The sequence below is a fragment of the Clupea harengus genome, chromosome 7 (assembly GCF_900700415.2).
Source record: "Clupea harengus chromosome 7, Ch_v2.0.2, whole genome shotgun sequence".
Lineage (NCBI taxonomy): Eukaryota > Metazoa > Chordata > Actinopteri > Clupeiformes > Clupeidae > Clupea > Clupea harengus.
This window is the reverse complement of record NC_045158.1, coordinates 4243977-4263369: the sequence shown is the minus strand read 5'-3', so window position 1 is coordinate 4263369 and position 19393 is coordinate 4243977. Positions and strand designations below refer to the sequence as shown.

General features: G+C 47.4%; 1 protein-coding gene across 1 annotated transcript in view; it reads right to left on the bottom strand.

Annotated features, from left to right (window-relative positions):
• cabin1 (calcineurin binding protein 1) overlaps positions 1-19393 on the bottom strand; it is a 79249-nt gene that overhangs the window by 29307 nt on the left and 30549 nt on the right. Inside the window, 4 exon segments of the mRNA XM_031570213.2 lie at positions 8553-8666; positions 14670-15109; positions 16453-16632; positions 18844-18909. Coding sequence (XP_031426073.1) covers positions 8553-8666; positions 14670-15109; positions 16453-16632; positions 18844-18909 — 800 coding nt within the window.

Here is a 19393-nt window from a genome sequence, read left to right as displayed (position 1 = left end):
CCTGTGTCTCAGTCAATATGGATCTGCTGAACGCCTTTCAGAATATCAAAAAACTGTCCCTGAAACTCAATACTGGCCTACCTGCCTCGGCCGCCTGCGAGCGACTCTTCAGCTGTGCTGGATTGCTGTTCAATGCAAAGCTAGCCCAGATGAACTCTACTCATCTTGAAAATCAGCTGCTGCTCAAACTCAACAAGAAGTTTGTAGACTAATGCTCTAAAGGTGGACACAAGTAAAGTAACCAAAGTTTACAGTGGGGCAGCGGTATTTAAACTTTTTATTTTAGCTGTCATGTGGTTCATGTCTTGACACGTCCTCCCAAAAGTTCTTAAATGTTGTGTTGACATGTTTAATGTTTGACATGTTTAATGTCATTGCACTTATATTTCTAAAGATTCTCCTTCAATAAAAAATAACTAGTTTTTGTATTGGATTTATGACCCCTTGTCCTTTTTTGCACTATATAGGAGCAGCCCCCATCAAGTTGTTGAAAGTAACTAAGTAACTTTTACTTAAAGTACATTTTAAATGAACTACTTTTTACTTTTACTTGAGTAGATTTTTAGATGGGTAATTTTACTTGTACTTAAGTAAAATTTCATCAAAGTAATTGTACTTTTACTTGAGTACAACATTTCGGTACTTTTTACACCTCTGGTTGTATCCCTGTTTGTTTCATATCAACAAATAGTTACTTATTATTACACTATTAATATTACTATTATTATATTACATTATTACACTATGCTTCTGGAGATGTTTCAGGACTTTACAAAAAAGAAGCCAAGAGTGGTAGGGGAAAAAAGAGGTTGCCTTGTTGTTTGGTCAGCATAGTTCCTCACTGGATTAGGAAAGTTCCGTTCATCTTGGACCATCTTTCAGTATTAAAGGAGAGGAGAGGGGAGGGGAGTAGTGGAGAGGAGAGGAGAGGAGAGGAGCTGGCTGATTAGTGCTGTTTCTCATCTGGGTGGATTAATCATCCCACAGAGTGGTGGTCTGGACTGTAATTCCGGTCTGGTTGGCCAAGCGGAGCCTTCATTAGACAGATGCACGTTCAGCAAGCATGTGGATCTATTTAACAATCTGTGCCTTTGCTCTGATTTCTCTCTGCTCTCTTCCCTCCACACCTACGGAAAAGATGGTTCTGATAAAAAAGGGCATTCTTCTATGATTCATCACAGCCCTGTAAAAACAACAGCCTGCCAAGCCGCTAATATTCCACAGGTGTCATAGATTCTTAATCCAATCGTCTCAAAGGTAAAGCCATGCAGTGACTAAGACCTATTCGTACCATACAGGACGATGACTTAGAATTTTCAAAAATCAACAGGTTGTCACAAAATATTGGCCTTCAGTCACGTACGATCTCTGCAAACTACATTAAATGAAAAAGGTGTTGCTTTCTTTCGACCCGGTTCTCCTCTACAAAGATAATTTGCCCAGGTCTACTTAGACAACGGGTGTGTTAAGACCCGAGCAGAGATTCCTTTTAGACTCCAGCCTGAGCCTTGGAAGGGTAACCCACACATCTTCAGTGTGAGTGAGTACAGGGCACTGGAGCCTACATGTGCCTTTTCCAAGCAGGCCAATCAAACCCAATGACTCCAATTATGACAGGGAAACAGTAGAGCACACAACACTGGAAAGCAGAGGAGAGAAAGAAAGCCAGAGAGAGTAGAGAGCGAGAGAAAGAGAGAGAGAAAAGAGAGAGAAAGAGAAGAGAGCCACAGAAAGCACAGAGAGCAACAGACCAGAAGCAAGGGAAAGAGAATAGAGGAGAGATGAGAAGAGGGGGAAAGAGGGAGAAGGGGAGGAGGGGGAGGCTCTCCCAGTGAGTGTGGGCTTCTCTGAGTCATCGGGCAGCAACACAGGCAGCGGCAGCAACAGCAGAGAAAGAAGCTCCATTTCTGGGCATGGAGGTGGGGGGCGGGGGGGGGGGGGAGGTGCCTGTGTGACTCCTGCCGCTCGGAGACAACACAGAAACACAGACACGAGAGCGCAAGTGCGAGCGGGGAGCCAGGGAGCACCAGGGGAACTGCCATCTGTGTGTGTGTGTGTGTGTGTGTGTGTGTGTGTGGCCAGGGAGCCAAGCCACCCCACCCCACACCCCACCCCCTACCGTCACCCTCGCTCTGAGGATAGGGCCAGGGACACCCCCCCACCACCACACACATACACACACACACACTTCCATCCTGCTCCATCAACACCCCCCCAACAGCACTAGCAGCTCCTCCAGCAACAGGAGCAGGAGCAGAGGCAGTGGAGCCAACAGCAGCGCTCCCCCCACCACCAACATAAACACAGCAGCCGCCGCCGCAGCCACAGCAGCCGCCAGGGTAACAACACGGCCAAGAGACGACAAGAGAACACAAGAGCAGGAAGAGGAGGAGGGGGATGGAGAGAGATAGAGGGGCAGGAACACGGAGAGAAAGAAAGACAAGAAACAGAGAGAGAGGAGTAGAAAAACAAGTGAAGAGAGTGAGTATGAGAGAAAGAAAGGAAAAAAGAAAGAGAGAGACAGAGAGAGAGAACACAAGAGACTCACCATCACCAAAAGAAAGTGACTTCTCTGGATCCCTGTGTTGTTGTGGTGGTGGTGGTGGTGGTAGTAGTAGTAGTAGTAATAATTGTAGTAGTAATAGTGGTGGTGGTGGTGGAGGCTGTTGCTGATGGAGAGGCTTGAGGCTCCTCTGAGGCCAGGCAGCGGAGAGGAGAGGAGAGGAGAGGAGAGGAGAGGAGAGGAGAGGAGAAGGTGGGTGCTCAGGCCAGTCAGCCCAGCCAGCGAGGCAGCTAGCGAGAGAGCAGCCTCCAGCCTCCGGCCCCCGCGCTACACAGCTCCAGCAGCAGGAGAGACAGAGAGCCCAGGAGAGGGGAGAGGGGGAGAGGAGGAGAGCAGGGCAGACTCTCGGAGGAGGAGAAGATGAAGGACGAGAAAGGAAAGCTAGAAGGTGTTGGAGGAGAAGGAGAAGAAGAGTTTGGTGGCGTCAGGGCCCAGGCACGAAGCACGCCGCTGACAGAAGAGGAAGAAGAAGAAGAAGAAGAAGAAGGGCTGACTCGCTCCACTCCTCTCGTGCTCCCTCGCTCTGTCTCTCCAGCCCTGCCATCGCAAAACAAAACGCCCACGCACTCGCTCACTCACTCGCTCGCTCGCTCTTGCTGTTCTCTCTCTCACTCTCTCTCTCACTCTCTCTCTCCTCTCTCGTTACGCTCTCCCCTGACCCTAGCCTGCTGGGGCTTTTTTTCCCCTCCCCCGCCCCGCCCCTCCCTCTCCTCTCCTCTCCCTCGCTCTCGTTCGCTCTCATTCTGTACACAAATGATGAGCCCGCCTCTTTACGACGGTGCCAGCCAATAGCAGGAGAGATGGGGATTCTCCCACCCGGCAGCCCACGCCCACACACATCATACACAGTACACACACACACACACTGGGAGAGAAACAGAAAGAGAGAGAGAAACAGAGATAGAGAGATATAGAGAGAGAGAGAGAGTGATCAAGCAACAGGGCTGTATCCACAGCACACAGCAGAGTGAGATGGACAGACATGCACACATCTATCTAACCAGCAAAAAACAATTACATACAAAAGACATAAAAAAGCAGGAGGGGAAAAAAAGGAATAGAAAAATAGGACTTTCAGAAGTGCCACAGGGGAAAAGAGGGGGTAGACTGAGGGGAGAGCAGTTAGGGGGAGGGGAAGAAGAAGAGTGTATGTGAGCGTGTGTTGGAGTTATGCCTTGGAGTAGGAACACGCCAACGTGCAACGGCTGCATGAGCAATGGTGTCACGAACTGTGCCGCGAAAACACACATTACCAATACCTTCCTGTGACAACTTCCTACTGCCCCCTCCTCCCATCACTGTCACACACACACACACACACACACACACACACACACACACACACACACACACACACACAAACTCATCCTCCGGAGACACACACACAGAGACACACAAAAACATGCACACACATGCATGTACACCACGGTGCAGACACTCAACACACACACACTCAACACTCACACGCACACACAAACACACCGCATGCCAATCAGCCGTGTACACCCAGATGCACCTGGTTCTCCCTATTTCCTGTTTTGACTCTAAACAGGGGAGAAACCCTGCTGCCTCACCAACACACATTCACACACACACACACACGCGCACACACACACACACACACACACTTAAGGCGGGGGCTTACCCGAGCTGCAGGAGCCTTAACATGGCATAGAGAGCAACATCTGTCAGCTCTTCACTTACATCCTAGCATACAGCTACTGTAGAGGCTGACACACACACACAAACACAGACTCCCTCACACCACACACACTCACACTCACACAGACAGACAGACGCAGACACATGTCCTGCCCCACACCCTCCATATACCAGTTCTCCAGGTCTCAGCTCCACCTACTCAACAAGCCAGGGCTGGGCTGCGTTTACATGCACCAGCCCCCCCCCCCCCCCCCCCACACACACACACACACACACACACACACCCCCACACACAAACAGAGACACACCTACACACACACACAGGGCAGCGTCCAACAGTAACACCGGCACTACAAGCAGCACTAATTATAAATCTTGCCTACTGTACATTTCCAAGAGAGTGTCGAGATTTTGCCTCTGCTCCCTGTGTGAAAACATTTTATTTGTATTTATTTTTTTTGCTGAGAGGGAGGAACAGAAACACACACAATGGCTCTAAAGTGTCGCTGCCCCTAATCTGAGTGTAACATCTTTTACAAAAAAAAATAAATAAATAAAAAAAATAAAAAAAAAATGTCATAGCAGGTCATCCCCAGAACTCCAGAGAAAGATAAGCGTTCATAGCTATTCCTCCCAGACTGACAACCAGCACTGTCAGCTCAACAGGTACACACTTGTTAGATATGTGCAGTACTGCAGTCTCGGGTGACAGGAGCGCTTGAATAAGACTGCTAATAAAACAGCATAATGGATTGGAGGTTTCGGAGTGCAGAGAGAGAGAAACGAGCACTCCCACACGAGTTATACAACACTGAAATATAGAACGTGAATTAAATTAAAAAAAGCTTCTCAGCTAATTCATCCTTGTGGTCATACGTAAATAATACTAAACGCATCCCTTGCACGGTCACAGGAAGAAAAAAAAGGGGACAGTAATTGAGATTATTGATTGTAATGTTCTGAAACCCCTGTCATCTTTTTGGTTGGAATGTCAAATCAAATATACACACACAAAGCCTTCAGGCTCTGTTCAATTGTATTGTTTGCTCTGTCAAATGATTTTCACAGTTCATCACCTTGGCCAAGACAGTTCTTGCCATGTTTTGGTGCTTGTGGGAGGGCAGCATATGTACGCACATATGTGTGCTTGTATGTGTGTGTGTGTGCGTGCATATAGTGCACAATATCCAACTACAATTATATCAGTGTTTGGGTCTTGTGGATGGCTTTGTGTGTGTGCACGAGTGCTTGTGTGTGTGTGTGTTTGTGTGTGTGTGTGTGTGTGTGTGTGTGTGTGTGTGCAGGCGTGCTTGTGTGTGTGTGTGTGTGTGTGTGTGTGCAGGCGTACTTGTGTGTGTGTGTAGGCGTATGCAGGCATGCTTGTGTGTGTGTGTGTGTGTGTGTGCAGGTGTGCTTGTGTGTGTGTGTGTGTGTGTGTGTGTGTGTGCAGGCGTACTTGTGTGTGTGTGTAGGCGTATGCAGGCATGCTTGTGTGTGTGTGTGTGTGTGTGTGCAGGTGTGCTTGTGTGTAGGCGTATGCCGGCATGCCTGTGTGTGTTTGTGTGTGTGTGTGTGTGTGTGTGTGTGTGTGTGTGTGTGCAGGCGTGCTTGTGTGTGTGTGTGTGCAGGCGTGCTTGTGTGTAGGCGTATGCAGGCATGCCTGTGTGTGTGTGTGTGTGTGTGTGCAGGCGTGCTTGTGTGTGTGTGCAGGCGTGCTTGTGTGTAGGCGTATGCAGGCATGCCTGTGTGTGTGTGTGTGTGTGTGTGTGTGTGTGTGTGTGTGTGCAGGCGTGCAGAGGCACATGGTTGATCACAGCATGCTTGATCAAACTGTCAGAAGCATGGAGGGGGAGAGAGGAGTTACCATGCCAGAGGGACCCACACCCCTGAGACTGCACTGCACTGCACTACACACACACACACACACACACACACACACACACACACACACACACACACACACACACACACACACACACACACACACACACACACACACACACACAGTGAAAAGGGCTTCACGAGGACAGGAAAACAGTCTCCCATCACAAAAACAAACAACATCAGTCTCGCATTACAAACAACAATTAACACTCAACACAACCACAACTACTATGCAATATTCACAGCAGCCTGGCCTCGCTCAACAGGAAGTTTCAAAAATCAATCTCTCATGACATCATGGGGGGAAAAAACAACTCTAAAGCAGGCAGACCCATAACAACCAACGGTTCGCCTGGTAAATAAGTCGCTCCAAAGCTGGCAGGTTTAAATTATGCATTCCATGTATCTCCCATATGAAACTCCAACAGCATGTGGGTCAGGCTCGGTGGGCCCGGCAGAATCAAGGCTGGCAGGAGAGGGGGAGAGAGAGAGAGAGAGAAAGAGAGAGAGAGAGAGAGGGGAGAGAGAGAGAGAGAGAGGGGGGGGGAGAGGGAGAGGGAACATGGGCCAGCCTGCCCCACATTCCCCTCTGAGCACTAGAGTCCAGGAGCCACAGTTACACAGGAAGCTCTCTCTTGTCGCCCTCCCACCCAACGCCTATCTCTCTCTCTCTTTCTCTGTCTATCGCTCTCTTTTCTCCCTCTTTCACCATCACTATCTTTCAGGTTTTCCTTCACAAGAAAGACAGAGCTCCGCCGCGCATGTCCTCCTTCACCTTCTCTCCCTCCCTCCCTCCCTCCCTCCCTCCGTCCGCTGTGCAGACATGCAGGAAACATCCGCATATCAGAACCGTCCTGCAGGTTCTCCATCTTCACGCTACATAGCGCCTTCCATCCCCCGTCCGGCCAGTGGGCGTCTCTCTCTCCAGCCCTGTGCGAGGCGCGCAGGCAGGCAGGCAGGCAGGCAGGCAGGCAGGCAGGCAGGCAGGCAGGCAGGCAGGCAGGGTGGCTCTCGGTGCCAGGGTGACAGGTGGTTTCTCCTGGAGCTCAGGCTCCACTGTGGACTCTGCAACAGCGCGTGGCTTCTGTCACAGGGATCGCCAAGGTCCCCCGCGAGGAGACGGCCTCACAATAAATAGAAGGGATTTTTGCAACAAATGTAAGGGGTCACCCGGTCTCTTTCCTCAATGCAAAAACAAAATATAAATCGTCTTGTAACAGCAGCGTGTATATTATTTATTTGACCAAAAATGACTAAATATAAGTTGCTCCTTAAAGAGGACTACTGGTATAGCCACAAATGAAGTCACATGTGACTTGACTCCAAACTGCCAACAACACTGGAAACCCATTTTCCACAACTATAAGGCACCACCTCTCAAACAATATGTTTCGCAGCCAAGCATTTACCCGTGCTGTGGACACCATCATCCCTCCACCTACAATGCACTCTGTCCACAGAACATTATCTTTCTTGAAGAACACCACACACACACACACACACACACACACACACACACACACACACACACACACACACACACACACACACACACACACACACACACACACACACACACACACACACACAAACTCAACCAAAGCCCCACTTCTCTGGGCTGCTTGAAACAGACCCACCGAGGGCGGAAAGGTGAACAGAACATGGGGAGATGGAGCAGCCATGATCTCAGGGATTGCTCACGACTGAGTCACTGTGCCCTCGTCAGCAAGAGCAGCTGTCACACACACACACACACACGTGCGTTTAGTACATACACGGACGGACACAAACACACACACACTCAGACCAGTGCACTCAAAGGTATGAGTCACACACACACACACACACACGTGCGCTCAGTACATACAAAGATACGCACTTAGCTGTATATAACCACCCCTCCACATACACACACAATAGCTGTGTCATCACCAAAACAGTCAACAAAGCTCCCACGCAAACAGGACCAAACAGGACCACACCCCCTGAGCATTGTGTGGCCACTCAGCTCCCCATCACACATATCGAGACACAGCTTGGACGCACACGGCGTGACACAGAGTGTGTGTGTTTACTCTGGCAGTCACGCTTCACCCAGCTGGTTATGGGAGGCTGACATACACACACACACAGGCACGCACACACACACACACGCACGCACGCACAAACAAACAAGCTTTTGGATGACAACAGTGTACTGTTTTAACTCTGCTGAATTCTCACATATCTGGGCAACTGATGCTTACACACCTACCAGTGAGGTTGGCCAGATTCACACTGGCTTACACGCTAACAGGGATGTAAAGGTTGAGTCGTCCCTTAAGGGAAGGTTTTGGATAAGAGTCCATGTGTGCGAACGAGTGGTTTGAAAGCGGTGGTCAGAGAAGAAAAAAAAAGTAGAAGCCAGGTAGACACAGCTATGGCCATGAACCAGGTGACTTACGTTGAACAGATTGGTCTTGTTCCTCTCGCAGAAAAGTCCTTGTGCAGGCATGTGCTTCAGCTGTTGCCATGGGACACTGCTTCCTAGCAACACATCTCGTGCCCACCGCAAGTTCTGTGTGGAGACAAAATATATGCAGTGAGTTTCTCTCTCTCTCTCTCATCTCTCTGTGTATACACACACACACACACACACACACACACACACACACACACACACACACAATCATACACACACACATACATATATAAACCCCGGCATATAATCGTTAGGAAGAGATCAAAGAGGAGAGATGATGCAGAAAAGGAGGAGGAGGGTGAAGAAAGGGAGAGAGAGTAAGACAGAGCCAGAGAGCGGAGGAGACCTACTCCTTCCTCAGGAGAAGGTGTCACACGCACAACAAAAAACAAACAGTGAAATGAGTCATTACGCTCACGCTCTTCTGCCAATTAACAGAATTACACCTTCAGTCACATTAGACATTATTCAATATCGCACGGGGACAAATGATTCAGCATCACAGTCAGCTAATTGCTGGGGCTTAAGGTTATGAATGGGGGGAATGAGCATCTAGGCTAACAGACACCGGTGCTGCAGCAGCTCACTTATTAAGAGACAACAAAGCAACCATCTGGGGCTCCCCGTGCTAAAATTGAGAACCAAAATGAATTAATGCACCTTAATGAAGACAGACAAACTCAGACAGACTGGACGTTTTGGGCGTTTTGTTTAGGCTTTAGTTTCCACAAACATAATAATGGGAATAAATGGAACATGTTTATGAGTTTAAATGAGGGATTATAAGGCCACAATCTGTTTTCGGTTCAAGTTTTTTTTGTGAAAATACGATTTTTGCCTTAGACTATGGTGTTGGTGTCTGTTACAATTACAGGTCTGATGTGCCACAGAAGATTTTCCATATTTGCATTAAAGTCTCTTGTCCTACTGCAACCACAGATGTGATTTGTTCTTTTCTTACAGAGAGAGCATGGCTTTATCTACAGACCACACACACACACACAGTGATGACAACCATTAGACTGTCAGCGTGTGCAGGCTAATTTGAATATGAATATGAGTGCATCAGAAGAGCAGTCAGGGATCCAGTGACAGGCACAATACCTCCTGCTGCGCTGCACTGCCAGCCTGACTCAAACACACACACACACACACACACACACACACACACACACACACACACACACACACACACACACACACACGAACAGGCTCATGCACACACACATACACGAGCACACACACAGTCATTAGCAGTGACCAGGCAGTTGATGCAGACACTTTAGTCAGTTTAGTTCTAATCCACGACCCCCTCTTCACACACTCTCCCTCATACCCAACAGCATAACTCACATTCCTCTTATTCCACACAGCAACTACTTTTGTGCACACACACACGCACACACACCCACCCACTTTAGAATTTCAATATGGCAACGAACCTAACAGAGCATTACAGAGACCTTGACTATATCAGACTATATTTAAAACCTTTTTTAATGCATGAATAGACAGTGTGTCAAAATGAACACGAAAACAGGTTGTACATAGGCTAATTATTGATACCCATGAGATAGAAAGAAAATCCACTGATGAGTCATGACCACATTATTGTAGGGGTGGGAAAAAAAAATCGATTCTCTCTAGAACGATTCTGTCTCGATTCAGAAAAGTTCATAATCGATTTTTTAATTAATTTTTTTTTTTTTTTTTTTACACATCCATTTGTTGTTGAAATGCAAGCGTCATCAATTATTGCATTGTTCATTGAAAGTCATAGTTGTGACAAGGAAAAGCTTTTTCTCTAATAAAAAAATGGAGAAGGTAATTCATCTGTTGATTTTCTTTAATTATCAAACACAAAGTAGGAAGTGATTTGAGACTGAGTAGCAAACTCAAATGTTTTAAAAATCGACATGCATCGATAATCGTTTTATCGGTTTATAATTGATAATCGATAATCGGTTTAGAATCGATAATCGGTTTCGAATCGAATCGTTGACCACTGAATCGGAATCGAATCGAATCGTGAGGTGCCAAGAGTCCCACCCCTACATTATTGTGTTTACATCGGGCTCGAACGCTTTTAAGTAGTCATGACCACATTATTGTGTTTACATCGGGCTCGAACGCATTAAAGTAGTCATGACCACATTATTGTGTTTACATCGGGCTCGAACGCATTAAAGTAGTCATGACCACATTATTGTGTTTACATCGGGCTCGAACGCATTCAAGTAGGAGCTGAAAAAAATCATTCAGATGCGCCACAGCATCATAGCTGAAACTAGCCTACCTGTTCCTTTCAAAAACAATGATGGCTAGACTTAGTGTCGGCAGGCACATTCATAGCTATGTTCAGACTCACAGAAAAGTTGGTGTGCATCACGTCACGTGCAACATGTTCTGACAATACAGTGGTCTTGCTTCGTTTTGGTTAGCTGCTAGGCTGGGTCACACCCCTTTCCCTCCATGCCGGCTCTTTACACAGACGTCGATCCGGCTCTGTGACTACCTCCCCTGCCGGCTCAAAGGCGGAACAACAATGACCGCCCTATTCTGTGTTTGTACCTTTTATACAGGACGGCGAGGGAGAATAAAGGTGCCACATTCCTGCCTTGAACAGGCTGTATGAAAAGCCCCACAGACCTAACAACCAACAGCTGAACAGGTTTGGTCACCAGTATTGGAAGCATTTCTCCATAACAGCGCAGAAATTATATGACAGCTGCTGTAACCCGAGGAAGGCAACCCAGGTGCAATTAGACAGTAAGTGAACCGGCACGATCAACTCCGATGCTGTGTGCCGTCTAACTGTCGTCTAAGTGGCACGGTGGCTTTGGTGCTTGCACTGCCGCCTCACAGCAAGAAGGTCATGGGTTCGATTCCCGCATGGGGCGCTGTTGGCTCTGGGGGGCAGGTCCTCCCCAGACCTTCAGTGCTCAGGGGCCTTTCCGTGTGGAGTTTGTATGTTCTCCCCGTGTTCACAAGGGGTTTCCTCCACTAAGAACCTCAACAAAAAAACATGCAAAAGAACAGAACACATGTCCATCCCTGACCAAAGATGGACAGTTCACTTCACTTCACTTGGTCCCTGGGCGCTTACAAGCTGCCTACTGCTCCTGAGGGGTCCTGGAGGAAGGACGGTCCAGGATGGGAAAAGGCAGAGAATAAATTCACAGAGACCTCAGGCCTGCGTGTGTGTCCTGTGTCGCCTCCATATGCACGTGTGTGTGTTCCAGTGTGTCGTGTGTGCCATAAAAAAAACCTGACAATAATAATTAATTGCACAGGGAGACGAGAGCTTTTTCTCTTATCTACTGCTCAGTACAATTCTTTCTGCATGCAGCGATCGCAGGGCATCCCAGCGGCTTCCTGTGTTAGCATACACATACCAACTCCTGATCGACACACACACACACTCTGCTGACACTCCCTGGGGAACCACACACACTCCCGCTGGTTGCTACCTTGCTGTCAGGTGGCCAAGGACAATGAAAATGTGCGGAGGAGTGAGCAGGGGTGCAGTTGCTATTGCTACAGCTAAGCCCATATGTGCCGTGGAATTGTCTCGATATCTTACACATAGGTGAGAGTGCGTACATAAACTTATACTAAAAAACGCACGCACAAATGCTCACCCACACACACACACACACACACACACACACACACACAGTTATGTCATCTGAGAGAACTCCTGTGCTGTGCTGCAGAGATGCATGATATGAAGGCTGAGAACCACGTGCCAACACGCCCCTCCCTGACCACCTGTCTGACAAAACATTGAAATCAGGCAGGGACTTCACAGAGCATGAGCTGCACGAACGAGTAAAACCAGTAAAACCAAAATAAACGAATGCAGGAACCAACACAGCATGGACAGAAGACACAGCTTCAAAACTCAAAAAGTCAACTCTTTGTAGGGCGTGTAAGCCTGATCACTGATTATGCTTTTGTGCATGTTTACGCAATTGCGCTTGACCAGGGAAATTCTGGGTTCAATGGAAGTGAACTGAAATGAACTCAAAATGACGGAGTCGCTCTGAACCGACTCCCAGAACCCCTATTATACCTGGGAAACCAGAATGAAGGCATGAGGTCGGCACTCTTTATTCTAATGCGTGTGGTTGGGCTCGGCATCCTCACACCCAGGGTCAATTACTCAATTAGCACACCCAGAGCCAATTTTTCAATTAGCACACCCAGGGTCAATTACTCAATTAGCACACCCAGCACAGCAAGCTACTCAGTGCTAACCCCCAACTCCACAACACACGTCAATATTCAGCCTGACAGTATTGTAGGACAGAAATGGCCCCAACCGGCTATTAACTCGCGGAGTTCAAGGGAGATACGTTGTACCGGTGCTTTAAACAGTGGAGTGGAGTGGCTTACATTCAGTGGCTTAAAATGTGAAAACCTGTCATAAACACCTGTTACTGACATCTGTAGTGGTTCAACAATTTCAATTCACAGCAGAACAGTCTATTTTTACCATGCAAGAAAATGGTGTAGTCCTTAAAAGCCTCTATGGGCATTTGGATTTGCGTGCAGCTTATATCATATCATATCAGATCATATTTCTTTATAAAATATTTGTCATTATTTTGTATTCTGCTTATTCATAGGCCATAGTTCAACAGTGCATAACAGCACGTCTCAATGTCGATTACAACATGAGCCTGTTCATCACAGATTCTTACATTCTTCCTCTAGATCGTGCAAGAGGTTGCTAGACCCTGCGAATAGCCTGCTTTTGACATGCATCTCGATGTCTAACACCTGTGAAAATGAACTGCGATGCTAATCACCCTACCAGCAGACTCTCCGCTTACACTGGCATCACTTGAGGGAACATTCCACACCCCCTTTTCTGGAACTGCAAAGAACAACATCAACAAAGATGAGATTATACAGGCTTGCCCTCACTGCAGATGGGATCAATTTAGAGCTGACTCTGAATCCATCATGGCTAAAGCCAGCAACAGCAGACCTGTGCATCCAACCACATCGCTCCAGTGACGTGGCTCCTACAAGAGAGGAGGGGGACGGAAAGTGAGGAGGTGTTGACCTGGGCACGGTACCACCCCGTCACCTCTGGGCTCTGGCACTGCTTGGGTGCTCAGGTTCAGCCAGCAGTGCTGGTTCTGCCCGATCAAAACCCTCCACCCCGTGCCAGAGCCCAGCTGCCAATACCCCCGTCAGCACTGCTGCCTCCCTGCCTCTGCCCACGGCCCAGTCCCATGGGAGCCCGGCTTGGCATGGTCGCCTCAGAGGAAAACGCAGGGAAGGCTTTCAATGAAGACCTTTAAAGCAGCAGTAAGGAGTTTTGGTGTAAAACTGGCAGGCTAACTATCTGAAAGGCATGCACAACACCAACAACAGCACAATTGGCACTGATAAAAGCTTACTAGCATGCCAGCTGGTGTCTTTTGATGATAGTGTAAGAAAAGCTTTCACGACACACCCAACTTTTTCACGGTGTGTTCTGTCCCATATCAGAGAACTACACAGGGCACAGCCTGATCAGCCGGTGGGAGCGACAGGTGTATTTATCTGTCCTTCATGTCACCATATACCATCAAAAATAAATGTAAAGATGATGCCAAATCTAGTCACCTACAAAAACATGTCTCAAAAAGAGGCTAATTGTTACATAGTGTTGCTTTAAGGTATGCTTTAAATCAACACAGCGAATTCCTAAGGTAAATGTCCTAATATACACGATGCACCAAATAGTTAACTCAACAACTGCATTCTCTCAGATGTAGCACTGCACATTCCGGAGTGTAAGCTAATTGGTTGTTGTATACCTCTTTCAGACTGTGTTTATTTTTGCTGTGTTATTTTCTTTGTGAGGGTGGCCGTGTCTGGGCGTGAGCGTGTGTATGAACAAGGATGAGCACTCTCGCTCTAGTGAAAAGCCATTAGCCTATTCGAACTGTGCACCAACATGACTGTATTATGTAACACTTTTCAGACCACACAGACTCACAGGCCTTTCCAACAGCGATGTTAACAGCACTAGTGTCTACTGGATATGTATGTGTATGTGGGTGCAGGAACGTTCCCAAAGAGCACAGCGCACGCACTCACCCGATGCGTCTTGCTATTGGCGTAGAGGTAGGCCAGTCGGTAGAGGCTCTTGTAGTGCTGCGGGAAGCGGCTAAGGCAGAGGAAGAGAGCGCGGATGCACATCTCCACCAGCAGGTGGTGCTGCTCTGCCCGGCCCGGCGGCAGGCTCTTGGGCACCTCTGGAAGCTCCTGCGGCAGCGGTGGCTCGAGCTTGCGCTTGCTCTCGCTGGTTGGGGTGGGCGGGGTGGTCTGTATGTGCTTCTGATTGAAGGCATTGATCAAGTTTGGGGTGACTGTGGTGGTGGGGGTTGAGGGGGCTTGGGTGAAGGGCTCGGAGGGAGGTTTGGGGCCAAAGGTCTCGGGCGAGGTGACAGACAAGGTGTCTGAGGACTCCTGTGTGGAGGTGTCGTCCTGGGATGGTAAGGTAGGCCGGACCTCAATGGGCTTCTCCTGAAGGGAACCTGCAAAAAATAAATAAATAAATGTTTGGAGCTACTATGTATGTTTTCCATGTACAGAACCAGGACTGTGTATGACTGAGAACCGAGTTTTTGAGCACAGAACCAGGACTGTGTACGACTGAGAACCGAGTTTTTGAGCACATACACAGAACCAGGACTGTGACCGACTGAGAACCGAGTTTTTGAGCACATACACAGAACCAGGACTGTGTACGACTAAGAACCGAGTTTTTGAGCACATACACAGAACCAGGACTGTGACCGACTGAGAACCGAGTTTTTGAGCACATACACAGAACCAGGACTGTGTACGACTGAGAACCGAGTTTTTGAACACACGGACAGCTAGAGGACCATGAGGAGCAACTAGCTGGGTGTGACAAAAAGTGTATTGGATTGGATTTGCGGATTTTCCTGAATGCGTCAAGTACACAATGGAAGAAGATAGCAATATCGCCATGGGTTCTGGACGGTGTTTTGCCTTTTTTTTTTTTACAAGGAATAAACATACAGTGTGATGCTAAAGAATTATCTTCAGCTTTTACCACAGCAGCATATTGGGCTAATCTCAGTTAGCTATGGTATTCAACGTTAATTTGACTGTTATCCTTTTACATCCTTTTTAAACTTAGAATTATTATGGGAACAAAATATAGGCTAACTGACAGAACCAAACAGATTAGTCAAACCCTGTGTAGCTGAACATTGGATCAACGAAAGAGAGTGTACATATAAAAACATATATTTACATGAGACTACTGGTGATTGCATGTGTACATATACTGATGACATGGGATATCCCAAGAGACGGGGAAAGAACTCAAGTGTAGCAGTGACCTCAGAAGCCTACATCAATGGAGAATGCATCCGATATGGGAGGTTGCGAGCTATGTTTATGTTGATGAATTTTGAACACCTGGACTAACCTGAATGCGATCTCTTTTTGCATTTTTTGCTAATTGTTTTTTGCAATTTCATCATCAGAGGGTGTATGTACGCGCAGCTCTGTGCTGCAGTCTGCGTACTACATTTAGGATAACTTTTAGTCTGACTGTGAATACAGGCCCAGGTCTGTCTCCAGGGGGTTATAAACATAAGAAGCTGTGCCAGATATTGGTTCATTAGGAGCTTTAGATGGGTCTTAGGCTGTTATATAACCAACAGTGCTGTAGAAAAAGGAACCTCATAAGACCTCATCAAGCAAAATGTCTTGTGGGCAACTTTGTCTGAGGACTGCATATAATTGATTTCCACCAGGACATATTTGACATTAGACTTGTCCTTAAGAACAAATGTCCTAAATATAAGACAGATTGAGATCAAATATAAGAGCAGATATTCACCTGGATCCTCAACCAGGGCTGGTCCTTCCTTCATTTGAGTGTTTGTGTCGTCAGAGAACATACTACATTTCCCAGAATCCACCTTGTGACTGCTATCCTGGGAGCTGGTGGGGTCCAGGAAGACATCCTGGAGGGAGTTGGAGTCTGACAGCAGCTGTGTCACACTGTCCTGACTGTGGTCTGGGGTGGAGAGCATACACACACAAACACACACACAAACACACACACACACACACACACACACACACACACACGAGATCATGAAAGCTAGCTGACCACTTTGCTCTTCACAAAGAGTGGCCCGGCCTTCCATCAAAAGCTGGTGTAGACACAATTCCACCAAAAGTCCCGGCACAACAAAAGACCAACATCACCAAACCTTGCCATACACTGCACGGAGTTATGGTGTGAATGGCCCAGATGCCAAGGTGAACATCACCACGGAAACCAAAGTGCATAGAGGAGTGAAGCAGCCCTGAACAGATGAGAGAAAGCAACTGCTGCGGGGGCACTCAGGTAAGAAGGGGCTGATTAACAAGTCATCAAGGGGTACTCCATGTTTACAGTGGAGTAGGGGTGAGTGTGTGTGTGTGTGTGTGTGTGTGTGTGTGGGGGGGGGGGGGGGGGGGGGTTGGGTTGGGAGGGATAGAGGGGGTTTTCAGAAAGCAGGCATAAGGGTCTAAAAATGTGCGCAGTGCTAACTCAGAGCTCTGATCTAAGCAAAAAAAGTAGGTAGGTACGCTCTGAGTAACTCAGGAACAATGCACTCCTCTTGTCCCTCAAGAGCCACCATCCTTCATGATTAAGTTCTGGCTATAACCCAATAGACCTCGAGAAGATGTTAAGGAGATATTCGAGTAGACCTGGTGCATAAATGTGCAGGATAATGACACTCTTCCCGTGATGGTCGATGAAAAAGGCTTGCTTTACAGATGCTGGGAAGAACACAATCATGAAAACCTCTTTAAATGCTTTCCTTTTGAAAACACTGTATCTGAGAATTTGTTTTTTTAACACAAAATACACAGTAGTAATTATAATTGTGTGGATATTAATCAAATAAACCTGCTTCTGTTTGAAGGGATAATGTGAAAAGCATGTAAGACAGGCCACTCCCAACCACTGTGGCCCCCCGGTGCATGATGGGAACCTATTTCTCCTCTGTTCAATCAAAGGCTCCCCGAAAAACAACAAGAAGAGTCCCCAGGCCTGCACCATGCGTTAACACTTTACCTGAGCCATCCTTCATAACACTGACATAACCATGTCATAATCTTGTCTTCTATGTCATGCTGCCATACATTATTTCAATAATCAGCGTCCAGTGAACAGTATCATGTTGCCTTATTCGGTAATTGTCATGACAGTGATGCTACGACAGCTTAATGACATTAAGCTATTATGGCTTTTATAAAATTTGGAGAACTGCCATGAGGATTACCGACAAAGGTGACATGGCATTGTGAAATCACTGGACATCAGCGGTCATGATGTGTATGACATTTGCCATAACATGTTCGTGACTTGGTTTTGTAAGTCTTACGAAGCATGGTTCAAGTGAAGCGCTAGCCGGCATGCTGGGGCTCCGGCCAGTGTGTTGGGAGCAGAAAGTGAGTTAGCACACCGCACCGCATCGCATCCACGCCACCGTTAGTGCTGGGTGCTGACACGCCGCCGCCCCCCCCCCCCACTCAGCAGGAAGCCAAGTCAGCAGCCCCATCCAAATGCAGCCTCAGCACCACACCACAGCCTTCTGCAGACAATAACCACATTAGCAGCAGGGGCAACAAGCTTGGAGTTGCTGTTGCATGTGTGCGTAGCCTATATGAGTGTGTGTGTGTGTGTGTGTGTGTGTGTGTCTTTCCCCCCTCTCAGGCTGTGTAATAAGAACACAGGGGAATGCTAAAAGATCTAATTAGTGAAATGCCGGCACAGTTTTTTTCTGAAGTGATGGATCTGTTGAGAGCCAGATCTCTCACCCCTGTTTTTTTGAAAGCCCAAATGCATACTTGTGCCAGGCAAGATGTAGGCTGTGTGTGACTGCATTGCATGAGAACTACCAAAGATGTCCCAAAGATGTACTTGAAACACAAACATTGCTTTCCAGTATCGAGCACAAAAGGACTCATTTAAGAAACTTATTATAAGGTGTGCTTCCCTGGACTAAATCATTAAATTGTTGGATTGACTGACTTTTTTTTTTTTTTTTGCAATGACAGAAAACACATAATTTGATATTCAAAGGACTTCATATGAAAATGACATAAGCTCTCTGCACATACCAAACATGCATGACCTAAGCAAAGCTACAGATGAACAGATCTAAAAATCACAATTAAGGAAGGCAGGTCCTTTTACACTGAAGAGGCTGGGAGTCTGTGGGTGCCGTACCATTGACGGGCGTCATCTGTAACGAAGACATGATGAGGCAGTAATCATGGCCGTGAGACTGGAGCGCTGTTGAGGAGACCATGACATCGCTTACAAACACATTAGCAGCTGTGACAGCCCCTCTCGCTTTCTCCCTCCCTCCCCCTCCCTCTCTCCCTCTCTCTCTCTCTCTCTCTCTCTCTCTCTCTCTCTGAAGCTAAGCGAGGAACTGCTGAGCATCCATCAATTCCACACAATCATGGTGATCATAGCAGCTCAGAAAACCAACAGACCTGCTGCAAACAGGCACTGGCCTTTCACCTGTGGGGCTCTTGGTCTTACTCGCCCTTCTCTTACTATATATTATATCTAGCATCGAATTTCGTCAAGCCTGTGTTGTCATTCCTTGTGTCTGTGATCGTTTGATGTGGTGTTTTTGGGGGTGTGCGAGACCGGAGCGAAGGTTTGCAGAAGGTCTGTTGAAGAATTCCATGTACACAGAAGCGCTCAGCGGCTCTTTTCATTTCGATGTCAACACAGCGTGCTTTCGGCTGCGAAAACGACACATCAA